The sequence below is a fragment of the Saccostrea echinata genome, unplaced genomic scaffold (assembly GCF_033153115.1).
Source record: "Saccostrea echinata isolate AGI-Se365-2 ecotype Australia unplaced genomic scaffold, CSIRO_AGI_Sech_v1 ptg000033l, whole genome shotgun sequence".
Taxonomy (NCBI): Eukaryota; Metazoa; Mollusca; class Bivalvia; order Ostreida; family Ostreidae; genus Saccostrea; species Saccostrea echinata.
The window spans coordinates 30094950-30108572 of NW_026889782.1; the positions used below are offsets into that span (position 1 = coordinate 30094950).

The following is a 13623-nucleotide window of genomic DNA, read 5'->3' on the forward strand; positions in this document are numbered from 1 at the left end:
GTGAAAGGATGTGTGTCAATCACACGCGTCCCGAAATTCGTTGTTTTAATAGTTGGCAGATAAATGAAGTTTCTAATCACGCATCTATTTTATTTCGGTTTGAAATGCTTAAGCAACCCATAAATCAAGATATTATACTTTTAGAAAATATTAACTCCGAATCTTTGTCCCAGCCCCTTTAATAACGTGTTCATATGTATCAAAAGTATAGGCTTGAATTATTTTTTCGATCTATCTTTGGTTAAAAAGTTTTAGATATAAATAGAAACCATTGAAATAAAAGGAAAGTATTATCATTAAATAATGATCATTGATAATTTCTACGTCTATAATCAGATAGATAATTGAAAACATCAAATCAAGTCATATACCCAGGAGACTGATTTGAATAAGAAACAAGGTACATTTGATTTTTATTTTTATTTATTTATTTATTTATTTTTCATTTATTTATTATTATTTTTTTTTGCATATGTTTATTTGGTATTTTTATTTGACTTGATTAAGCACAAGGGACTTCGAAGAAAAGGACGAGTGCAAATTGATATATGAATATTAACAAAATGTTTATTACATACTTTATATTCTTTTTGATCTTACAAATATTTATCTCCCTCAAAGAAAAAAACAACTATTTTAAAGCACGTACTTGCATGTTTAATGTTAGAATGGGTTGTTTTGATCTTATTTAAAACATTTTTTTAAATTAAAAAGTCATATTTTTACTCCGCGTTTTAAATTCTAAACAAGGCTTAACATCATTATCCCTTCGACAAACTCTCAAGTTCCACTTTATTGATAGTGGTTAAAGAATATTCACTTTTTGTTAGTTGTTGGAACAACCAAATTTTCAAAAAAGTAGGAAATACTGGAAGGATAATCGATCATTCAACAAGGACAGGTTTCAAAACAAAAAAACAAAAAAAAAAAACAAAAAAACAAAAAAACAAAACAAAACAAAAAAAAAAAAAAAACAAAAAAAAAAAAAAAAAAAAAACAAAGACATTTCACATTAACAAAATACATACAAAGCGATATTGAAACGTTTTCGAAAAGTAACGGTAATTCGTATTTTTTATAGTAGAGCTTGTATTGAACTCTCAGTATCATTTTTTTCTACTTCATTGCGATGTTTTACATGACATTTTATCGCTATTTCTTATTTTTAAGCCATGTTATCGTAGATAAATCCCCAAAATCCTTCTTATATAAAGGTATGGAATAATATGACAGAAATAAATGTGACAGAGAATATCTTTATAAATATGAAAAATTCTCTCTCTACAAAATATCCGTCACATAGTTTTCTGTCTTCTTTGAATGCCATGGGAACATACATGGATGAGTATTCTTTTATGGAAGATTTTATTGAAAAACTCCAACATGAAAAGAAAAAAAGTTTCTTGTTGTAGCCTTCAATTGACATTAAACTATATAAACGACCTTTTTTCAATTAAGAATAATCATTTTCATTCCTAAGTTGATTCGATACTAAATAACGTTAAGGAAGGCCTGAGTTCACATTTGCGGTTCACCCTATGGGAAGTTTAATTGTGATGTCACTGAAAATATCAACAAGCGACTAAAATAAATTCAACCACATGATGATGCGTAAATAACAACTCGCATGTATTTTTTTTATTTATTTATTAATAAAGGCATGCAAAATCACAACATTTGATAACAATACTGCCGAGTAATAAGAAGCAAATCTTATGTCATAAATGACGTCACTGGCCTGGACTTGACGCAGTAAAAGTGGTCCGAAGGAGTGAAACCATTGCAACTATTGGATTAATAATTATAAAATAGCTTTAATAAATATAAAACCATCGCTTTTTTAAAACCCAATCAATAAAACTAAAAGAAAATTATATTGCTAACACGATATGCGTGCAAGTGCAAAGACTAGACTGTTTAAGCTGAAATATGGAATATCAATTGCTTATATCATGTATATTTTTAAAAGTGCTGGGAGCTGATTCTGATCTGCATAACATTATTTTTATTCATTACAGAATTTTAAGCGAAGTAAGAATTTTTAGCTACTGTATGCATTTTTAGGCATAATAACTAGTACTTTTCAAACAGAACAAACTAGCTCCCAGCTCTTTTCGGGTAGACGATGTAAACCTTTTTTTAGCCTGTATCTTTTTTTTTTCTCCAAAACATGAGTATGCCATTGCACTAGCGTCATTTTCTACATTCAGCTTAGCAGTTCTATTTATATACCAGTCAAATGACACACAGCTGATACATGCGACGTAACTGGTACCGAGTAAAGCACAAACCTATCCATTATGGGTATCTGTATTACCCTTTCCTACATGTAAACATTTATCTTGTTAAAACGTATACATATTACGAAGGTACTAAGCATTTTCCATTTCCTTCTTTAACATACCTGAGTATATCCCATAGAAATCGAAGTATATCATTATCATTTGTTTATGGGGTTAATGTCTACCAATTGATTCGATATGTAAGAGCATGATTTGCGTATTAATTGTGTCTAAAAATAAAGTTTAATACCGTCCAATAAGTTGATGGTACTAGAATTTGAAAAAAAATCCTATTTTAGGTCACCATTTCACATTTTCTATGGTTGATACCATGACCTTGTTTGCAAATACAATCCGTCGTAGGGTTGAATTTTGCTTGACTTCTATCATACGAATTAATAGAGCATTATTTTACACAAATTTGCCTACAGATATTGAGTTTAACAGGTAATGACAAGGAGCACACAGTGTGTTTTAGGTTTGACTGTCAACAGGGGATGCTTACTCTTCCATGGCACTTTGTCCCACCTGTTTTCAGAAGTCCATGTTTGCTCTGCTCATAATTCATATAATTGTTTAATAGGAATTTTGAGAAACATAACTGTTCGTTATCTTCACATTTCCGTGAAAAAAATACTGTTGGAACTTATAAACCGACTTGTTTTTAACACTTGCCGTGATATTAAACTCGACATTCAGATATATCGTTGGCGTTATATCATTTAACAATAGTTATCTCAATTCAAATGTTGACACGATATATCCCAGTGAAGTTGGATTAAAAGACACAACAGAGTCTGGCACATCTGTTTAATATTTAGATTTTTTTACTGAATATAGGAATAAGGGCCAACTAACAACAAAATTGTATGACAAACGAGATGTCTTTACCTTTTCCATCGTCAGTTTTCCATATTTATTTAGTAATATTCTGCTATCATCTGCAAATGGTATTTATAACTCCCAACTTATTCACCACTCAAGAGCATGCTCCGAGGACGATCAACTCTTAAACCGAGGCAGGTTACTGATATATTAGTTGCATCAAAATTGGTACCGTATATGATTTACATTGATGTTAAATTGATTTCAACAACCTCGTTTAATGCCAGCATTTCTTGAATTCTATGGTCCTTATAATGACCCTGTCAGCAAATATAACCAATATCACTGGGTAGTATTTTGACTGACATATTGCATACAAATTGTAGGCCTTTGATTTTATACTAAGTTTGACTAAGGATTATTCTACCTCATCAAAAAAGGGCGCACGGCGGATGGGAGCTGTAAACAGGGGTTAATTACTCATCTTTGGCACCTTATCTCACCTCTTGATTGTCCAGCGGTCCGTTTTATAAGCCCTGTAAACAGATTAATATTGTTCGTAGGTTCTTTTTTTATATCGATCACTGTTCGTTATTTTCATCTTTTATTTCATTTTCACTACCGAGTATTATCTCTGCGGGTGGACAATCTATCCCCGAGGATACTCGCCACTCGGTTTATATTCTACTATGTATGAAAAGATAAACGATTCTATACTGGTTGACACGGCGCCTGTATGAAAAGGTGACAAGCTGCAGAGTCTGTAAGGGGCACAGTCTCTCACCAAATGATTGGTGCTTCTCAGATTCTCCTTCGGGACATTAACATTTTTTTATATATTGAGTCAGCAGATAACCAGTTTTGGTATAAAGCATACCAAAACTTTCCTAAATTGAAAGAATGTAACATTTCAATCAGACATATTTTGACAATTCCTGTTCGGGCGCGATGTGTTTAATTTCTAATTGTTTTAGAAAAAAAATTAAAACTTGTCATATTTTGACAACAAGTACAGTGCTTCTCTCCTAAAAGTTGACATGGGCTGGGATTGGATAGCCTGCAAATTTCAGAATATAGGATTTAGGAATCAGGATTCACGCTAGAATTTTAAGATCAATCCTTCCATGCCTAATCCTATCTTATAACCTCCAGCCAATCAAATTCAAGAAAGATTTTTTTTTTCAATACCGTGGTAAAGAAATGAAATAAATACAACTAAAGTGTCTCTCTAATAAATTTATAACAATATTAATTGATGTTTCTGTTTCGTATCAAATGCAAAACATTGTTTAAGAATTGCGAATTTCCATTTACTTACGCACAGAGATACATTATTGTGAGTATTGTTCCTAACTACAAAAATGTTAATAAATTCGTATGGTATCTGCCTAAGGTTGAATAAAAAAGAAAAATGGGGAAAATCTAGCTGTCATCCATAAACTTCGTGTGCAAATATTGTTCCTTGATATTAAAGGGGTACTCTAAAATCAATACAGCACTGATCCATGGGTTAAAATGAATATTACCATCGTGCAAAATTAGTTCTTTTTGTTGTTGTTGTTTTTTTCATCCCTTTGTTTTATTTTGATTAACATTATAATACTCATCTGTGAGTTCTTTTTCGATTTTATATAGAAAAACACTCTGTAGTATATCATATAATAGTCTTATATTTTTGAATGAGTGTAAATTTTCTGTATTTCTTAGAAGAAACTTAATCAATTAGATTGGAGTTACAGTTTTGTTTTGCTAAAATTGATTCCAAATTATCAGATACTCGATAGAATGGGATAGAATAAAAAAATACTCTGAAGATTTTTTTTTTAAATACGGGATGTTGGAGTTCCACATTGATAATATATGTAGTCTTTGGAGACCAGGTCTCCAACAAAGTGCTGAAATTCTGATGGTCACTTATTGTGCTAGTTTATTAGCGGACTAGTTTTTCAATAGTTGATGTTACAGAGAATTCAACAACCTCTTTAAAAGTAAGAATTTCATAAATTCTGTGGTCGCTACAATAACCTTTTAAGAAAAAAAACCCATATCATTTGATCGTATTTGTACTGCCATATTTCATACCAAATATCAGGCCTTTGATTTTATATTAAGTTTGCCTAAAGAATATTCTTTTCACAGGCTCAATACAAAGGGTTCAGGATGTGAACCCATCAACAGGGGATGTGAACCCATCAACAGGGATGCTTACTCTTCCTCGGCTTTTGATCCATACACGTCTGGAATGTTCAGAGATCTGTGTTCTATGCCTTGTTCACATATCTTTATTGGTTTTTTTTTTTCTGAGATCGATGACTGTTAATTGTCTAAACCCTTTTCATATGTTTTCACAGGAACAGAAGGGAACTTGAAGTATTTCTTTATTTTTGGTATTTGCCAATGTTATATCTTAGAATCGATTATCATGATATTACAGACACGACAAGAAAGAGTAGAATATGTTCGCTCTTGCTAACTAAAACTGAACTTACAATTAAATTTTCAGATATGTTAAATATCCGTTGAAATTCATAAACGTTTTCCCAAGGCACAATCTTATTCAGGTCTTTACATTAACATATTTTGTTGGCAAATAGCTTTTAAAAAGTAATTGTTTGCTCTGACTCTCTTAATTTGTTTTGTATTTAAACTGCACAATATTTTTTCTTTCAATTCGCTCTTAAACCAAAATAAATAATTGTACCTCATTTTTGAGTGGCAGCACTGAGTATCACATACCTATCTTTTTCAGATAAATCAGGCATTTTGAATTCATACATGTATTTGTCTTAGTGCTACTGAATAGGACATTTGCTTACATAGAAGGTGACAATTTTGAGTTATGGTTTAGTACACATGTGCGTTTTCCACAGTTTTTTCCAGATTGCGTTGGGTCTAACTATAATTTACCTTGTAAAGTTTACAAAGAGGACTTTGCGTTAAATTTCTGTGTATATCATTCAATGCACAGAATTGTCACTTCAACTCCGCCTTCAGCCTAGGGAACCAATAGGTAATCGTTAGTAGTAAATGGAGAATCGACTATTGAAAGCCAATTTCGTCAGAATGAATAAAGAGTTGTGGATCTATATTCGTTTTATCCAAGCTAAACGTTCCATCTTCTGAAATTACAAAGACGTTGAATACTTTATACGTACGTTTTTCATCAATTGTAACATGTACGTTTTCCACAGTTTTTTCCTGATTGCGGTGTCACTACAATTAGCAAAGGCTGTGACTCAAAGGTATTTGGCCAATCTCGATTTTGATGACAAAAAGTCAGACAATGAACTCCCAGCAGAAAATAATGCCTCCTCGTTGTCCTTTTGTTCCGCTCTTTGTGGTTTCACGTGTGGCTGCTTTGGGTTTAATGCCAAAGAAAAGAAGTGTGTCTATTATCCATGTGATAGGACAAAAATAACAGTAGTTGAAACTGGCTGGAGACACTACTTCCCTCCTAATGGTTAGTATTGATATTATATGCTTGTAATGATTATAAATAAAGTCTACTTGATTTGTAGGTTAATTAAGATCGGATGTTAATTACAACTTCTTACCGTATATCTCAATTTAATTTTTCTTACCGTATATATATATATATATATATATATATATATATATATATATATATATATATATATATATATATATATATATATATAGTTCTTGGTATCGACTGTCATGACCTTCGTGTTAAAGGACAGAGCGTATCAGCTGGAATATACAAAATTTATCCCCCTGGAAATAACATGTCAGTAGATGTATATTGTAAAATGGATGAAAATGGCGGATTGTGGACGGTAAGATACTGATCTTTCTCTCTCTCTCCCTCCTTCTCTCTCTCTCCCTCTCTCTTTCTTATGAAATAACGCTGGAAGATATAACCTTTCAATTCAAATCTGGTATATAAATGCTGAATAGTACTTGAATGACAGGTATTTCTCAAAGATACTTACTTTTCCTGGGCAACTTATCCCACCTCTGTAATTTCAGGGGGTCCGTGTTTTATGCCATGTTTACAGATTTATATTGTTTGTGATTTTTTTTTTGGGGGGGGGGGGGGGGGGTCAATCATTGTTCGTTATCTTCACCATTTTCAGATATGCATTTTATTGACAAAACAGTAAATCATACTATTGCACATGTAAGTAATGTCTCAGTCGTAGACTTTCCGTGAAGACAGTTAACAAATTTTATAATCTTTCAATTGTCTTTCAACGGTCTCTTTGATGATGAAAAATGAAGAAAACGAAAACGCAATTAAGGTCAAAAGTCAATCAGAATAATACCAACTTGGAGCAGAGCAATCACGGACCTTTATACATCAGAGGTGGTATTAGATGCCTTGGAGGAGAAATCAACCCCTTTCGACCGGTCACCCCAGCCGTGATCTCCTTGTCATGATCGGGAATCGGTAAAAAAATTTTACAGTTCAGTTTAGAGATAATGGCCTAAAAATTTGTTTGTTTGTTTATTTATCATCCCTTTCGAGAATTTTTCACTCATTCGGAGACGCCACCATTTGCCGGTGGAGAGCTCCAAATTTTAACCCTATACTCGGCACTTTGAACAGTGAGGTATCTTTTTTGTGCTAGCACCTACTGCAACTAGGGACCTGGGTTTATACGGGCTCATCCAAAGGACCAATCTTCAAATCCTACAGTGGGATTAGAACCCGCGACGTAAGGATCAACTCATTACTCAGCGACTCTACAGCAAACGCTCTAACCACTGCGCTACCCCGGCTACCCTTGAAATTTGCAAGAAAAGCATAGGTCAACATTCGATTTAACAATAGATTTTATTTGCTAACAAGGTCATTGTTTCGATCAAAGAATTTGCGAAATGTTGACTTCAAACGAGACTTTTGATATCTTTGTTTCATCAACTTGTTTATCAATAGCTTGCCTTGATTTAGAAATTGTTAGTACGTAAAGCATGCGCTGGTGTATCGAATAAAATAGAATACATAAACGCCATATGCAGTTGATAATGATATATTGTTCTATAAAAAGGGGAAGTTGACGATAGAAAAGTTGAAGTCAGTATGTTTATCACAAAGATATGTTATTAGTTTGCCGTTGATATCTTTTTCTATTAAAATATCCTAACACCAAACAGATTGGTCAGATTCCGTTCTGTCTTTCATTCCTATTCTTGTTACATTCAATTTCTTAGTGACCTTTCCCTAATTTTTGGTAACATGTATTTATATCAATTGATCATTTTTAGAAATTTTAAAACACTATTAAGCTAATAAATTTGAGTTCATAATCATGCAAATATGATCGCATAGTTTCTGATTTGTATAAGAAATATATTCATATCTAAAATAAATATCAGGTGTAGCAGAGAATGAAAATATACCTTTATCGGATTGATTTGCAAAAAAAAGAATCTCCTTTTCGTATTCATATTCTAACATAATAATTCAGTTACATCCTTCTGAGAGATTGATAGATGAAAACTATGGAGATAACGAATAGTATTCAAGCTCAAAAGTCTATTCAAACAATACAAATCCGGAGCAGAGCAATCTTGGAGGTGGGAACAGGTGCCCTGGATGAGTGAGTATCCTCTGTTGACCGGTCCGTCCGGTCCTTGTCATGATCGGGAAAAAATGGGGGGAAAACCGTAGACAACAGAGTGTGTAAATAATGGCCTAACAATTAGTACGAAAAACGTCAGCATTTGAATCAATGATAGGTTGTATTTGCTGACAAGGTCATTGTATCGACCAAAAACTTGCAAAATGATGACTTCAAACGAAACTGTTGAGTACGTAGAGGGTATCGAATCAACTGAAAGAGATGATAAAGGTACATTGCTACATAAGTAAGTGAAGTTGACCATTGAAAAGTTGAAGTCATCACGTTCATCATAAATCATTAAAGAACATTTACATTTGCAAATATTTTTTAGATTAACCTATTGAAGAGAAAATATGTTCAATTCTGTATGAACTTATTATGGGGTCAGGGGTCATAACGTGAGCGAATCACACGGCGAAATAATATCTTGCCTACATATTTCTATCACAGTGAAACTGCTTTCGGAAATTCTAACTGATAGAGACAGAATAGATAAAATAATTGACACATATAGATATTTTTGTCAATCACCAGATGTCCATAAGATCTACCTTCGGTGTGAAGAATACCTCACCTTTTTAACCCGAAATTCTTTTGAAGGTAGATAAACTGAAACAGATGAAACTGAAACTGAAACAGATGATACGACCGCTTTAGACTTCACATATGTGAAGAACTCATAAAATAGTCAGATTATTCTCAGCACCGAACATTGTTCTATTATTATAAACAGAAATTTCCTGAATTAGATAAACATCCATGTAAATATTCAAATGTTGGAGCTTAGCGAACTTTCAAGGCCAAACAACTTCTACGTCACTGCGTGTCACAATATAGTGATACGGCTGGCCATTCCTGTAATATTTTATTCTAATTGATCACCTCAAATGTAAGTATATACGAAATAAACAAAAATGATAAAAAGTTCACTGGGAAATGAACTTGGTTGGTAGGTGATCAAATCTATGGAGAAGCCCTTTCGGGTTTCACAGGATTTGATAACGTGACCAACCAAGTTCATTTCCCATTGAATTTTTAAACATTGTTGTTTATTTCTTAATTAAAACATGCGCAAGTCTTCCTCCTATAGAAAAAATCTAAAATATTGCGAACAAATAAAAGCAATGTTTTTCCCTTTTTCCAGTGTAGTATTTTCCAGGTTGTTTTATATTTTCTCATATCATAACATGATAGATTTTGTAAAATATATTTTCATTGGAATTTAAAATAACTTTTTTTTCTAAAAGGTATCATTGTTCAATGATTATTATAGAACATTTCATTCTTAAAACAATATCTAGATAAACAGATACATTTTTAGCATAATTCTTGAGGAGTAGCTTATCTGCCCTATTTGCCTTTTAGCACATTTTTAGTTTTAAATCTATAGCAATAAATGACACTTCAAGTAATGAATGGAAATTGATAGGTTATTCAGAAAAGGATGAGCGGATCTGTGAGTTTTGATAAATCGTGGGAGGAGTACAGAAAAGGTTTCGGTAACCCGGCAGACTCTTACTGGATTGGTATATTTTTTTGTATTTGTTTATATCTTAAGTGAACATTAGTATCTAGAGTGAAGTGCATTCTTTAGTGAACAATTGTTTACTTAAGTGTGCAAATTTCAGTTTTTATTTCTATACTATGTCACAAATTAACTTCATCATATTTTGAGTGTTTAAATTATCGTATTTAATCCCAACAATGCAATAACTGAACACTCATATTACTAACATAAATATGTGATAATAATATTGTTCGGAGCAATTTTCTTGCTTTTGTTATTTTTCTCTATCGTTCCCAGATATCTGATTGGCTCAAAGTAGATCACGTAATCATGTATAAGATATCTTATTAGCTGGGTGGTTCTATTCTAAGATACTAAAAAGCTTATAAACCCGATGTTTCAAAAATTGGGAACAATCTTTTGTGAAGCAATAATTGTGGTGACATCACAATTATTAATACAAACTGGCAGTTTTTAAAAACCCAGTGGCCCTTTTTACCAAAAAAAATTACGACTAAGGAAAAATTTGACAACTATGTATTCTTTTATTTTAAAAATACATATACATTCTTTTTTCGTAATTTTTTTTACAACACAATCTATTGTAATAGAAATAGAAGGTATTTCTGTGTCCCATTACAGACTAGATGCTTACTTAGGAATGGGAAAATGTTTGTCTTAGTCTTTTTTTTTTTTTTTTTTTTTTTTGCAAAAAGGGCCGCTGATCTTCATTTCTAATTTGTAATTGTGTCGTCTTAATGAATATTACGTAACAAAGCCTTAAATGAGTAAAATCATTGGGTATTACAAACATGGAGCTCGTTTTACATAATAACTTACGACTAAGACTAAAAATCAATTCTTCTTATAACTTTCTAATTTACATTAAAATGAAAATGTTTTAATCTTTTAAAAAGGAATGTAGAAAGATAATTTTACGACAGCAATTTTAAACAGAATCATTTCTTTTGCAAAATTTTACAACTAACTAAAGTTTTTGGTCTCAGTCGTAAGTTCTTTTGTAAAACGGGTCCCTCGACTTTAAAGATATTTCTGATATGAAAAATAATAAAATAAATATAGTTTTTTGATTCGAAAAAATCCCTAGATATGTAGACTTTATAGAAACCATATCGACCCCGCATTTGATACCTGCTTTTACTAAGGTCTATATATCTAGAGATTGACCTCTTCAAAAAGGCTAGAATTGTGTTGTTTTATACTACATTGATCCTGAAATAAACATGTTTGATAACTAAGATATTGATACATTAAATATTAAAGGAAATGATGTGATTCACCGCTTAACCAAGGGACGGAACTCATCCTTGTACGTGTCCATCACATTACAGAGTGGCAAAAAGTTATATGAATTATATCATCAGTTCTCTGTCTCTGATGAGGCAAACAAATACAAACTTTCTCTTGGAGGACCAGTAACTGGAACCTTAGGTGCGTGATAGATAGACGAGAGAGAGAGAGAGAGAGAGAGAGAGAGAGAGAGAGAGAGAGAGTTCATCAAACAAATACAAACTTTCTCTTAGAGGACCAGTAACTGGAACCTTAGGTGCGTGACAGAAGAGAGAGAGAGTTCGAGTTCATCAAACAAATACAAACTTTCTCTTGGAGGACCAGTAACTGGAACCTTAGGTGCGTGATAGATAGACGAGAGAGAGAGAGAGAGAGAGAGAGAGAGAGAGAGTTCGAGTTCATCAAATACAAACTTTCTCTTGGAGGACCAGTAACTGGAACCTTAGGTGCGTGATAGATAGACGAGAGAGAGAGAGAGAGAGAGAGAGAGAGAGAGAGAGAGAGAGAGAGAAAGAGAGAGAGAGAGAGAGAGTTCATCAAACAAATACAAACTTTCTCTTGGAGGACCAGTAACTGGAACCTTAGGTGCGTGATAGAGAGAGAGAGAGAGAGAGAGAGAGAGTGTTCATCAAACAAATACAAACTTTCTCTTGGAGGACCAGTAACTGGAACCTTAGGTGCGTGACAGACGAGAGAGAGAGAGAGAGAGAGAGAGAGAGAGAGAGAGAGAGAGAGTTCATTAAACGCTTTTAAGTTTTTTTTCTTTCCGCATACAAGAATAAATATTATATTTTAATCGAAATTAAGTGGCTCATGAAAAATCTGAAAGAAAGCTCAATAATTGAAAAATTTGAAGTCAAAATTTTATCTTTTATGCTGATTTATTTGGCCAACCATTGCTGCTTTTTTGCCCTTGTTTTTGTTGGCATTAATAACAGTGAAGTCACTCTGCATTATATCTTTTTCGTTTATGGTATAGGTGACAGGATGTTATTAACTGGTTATAGTGACGACTTTGCCTCTGGGATGTACTTTAGTACCCCGGACAGAGACAATGACAGGGCTGGATATCACTGTGCTGCTAACTGGAGAGGGGGTTGGTGGTTTAACTCCTGCCATTCCACCTACCTAAATGGTCTCTGGTCGTCTGAGAACTGGCTCAGTCCCTGGTATCCAACAGTCCAATATGGTACTGAGATAAAGGAGACTCTCATGATGATAAAACCTCACTAAGTGTATTACATGATGATAAAACCTCACTAAGTGTATTGCATGATGATAAAGCCTCTATATATCCTAAGTTACTGGTAACACTGAAATAAAGGAGACTCTCGTGATAATAAAACCTCACTAAGTGTATTACATGATGATAAAACCCCTATATCCTAAATGAATGGTTACACTGAGATAAAGGAGACTCTCCATCATGATGATAAAGCCTCGCAGAGTTTGTTACATGATTATAAAGCCTCACTAATAATTGTGGTGTATGATGTTTATGACGTGTAATCGATATCCCAATTACTAATAACAGTGAGATAAAGGTGACTCTCGTGATAAAAACCTCACAAAGTATATAACGTGACGTCTATTCCTTGAATACACTGTGAAATAAAAGATGATGAAGCGTCACGTACTGTGATTCATGATGATTTTGAATGTGCTTGATATCCCAGTTACTGATGACGGAGAGTTAAAAGATACTTTTTGATAGTATTTCTCACAAAGTATGTTGTTTTACTGTTATGTAATGATATTATTAGATTTTTCTTATAACACCAGGCACCAAGACTATAAACTCAGAAGAGACTTAAGTCAAAATTTCAAACCAATATAACTTTTGAAATAATTTTGATAATTAAACAAAATTTTCTTCATATATTTGGGTTTAAATGTTATATAAAATACCAAATGTTTACGCAAAAACATTAAATAAAACTCTACATATTAAAAATCTAAATTTTGACTTAAGTCCATTCTCAGTTTATGGTCTTTGGGCCAGGTTTTACTTACCTTTTTAATATTAAAAAGATAATGAATTGATATCATGATGTATGTAATGTTGCATTGATTCTGTCTTATTTAGCAATTTTTAAATATTATTTTATGA

The 13623-nt window shown here is 32.7% G+C and overlaps 1 protein-coding gene across 1 annotated transcript; it reads left to right on the forward strand.

Annotated features, from left to right (window-relative positions):
• Positions 1–6281: 6281 nt before the first annotated feature.
• LOC133198399 (ficolin-1-like) lies at positions 6282–12746 on the forward strand. Its single transcript, XM_061334494.1, has 3 exons — positions 6282–6567; positions 11487–11654; positions 12493–12746. The coding sequence occupies exons 1-3, from the start codon at positions 6282–6284 to the stop codon at positions 12744–12746; spliced, it is 708 nt and encodes a 235-aa protein (XP_061190478.1).
• Positions 12747–13623: the final 877 nt, after the last annotated feature.

Excerpts from the sequence above, each read along its gene's own strand:
- LOC133198399 (XM_061334494.1), top strand. The coding sequence starts at position 6,282 with ATGTACGTTTTCCACAGTTTTTTCCTGATTGCGGTGTCACTACAATTA. Across the intron at positions 6,568-11,486 it reads ACACTACTTCCCTCCTAATG|GAAATGATGTGATTCACCGC; the intron begins GTTAGTATTGAT and ends TAAATATTAAAG. Across the intron at positions 11,655-12,492 it reads ACCAGTAACTGGAACCTTAG|GTGACAGGATGTTATTAACT; the intron begins GTGCGTGATAGA and ends TTTATGGTATAG.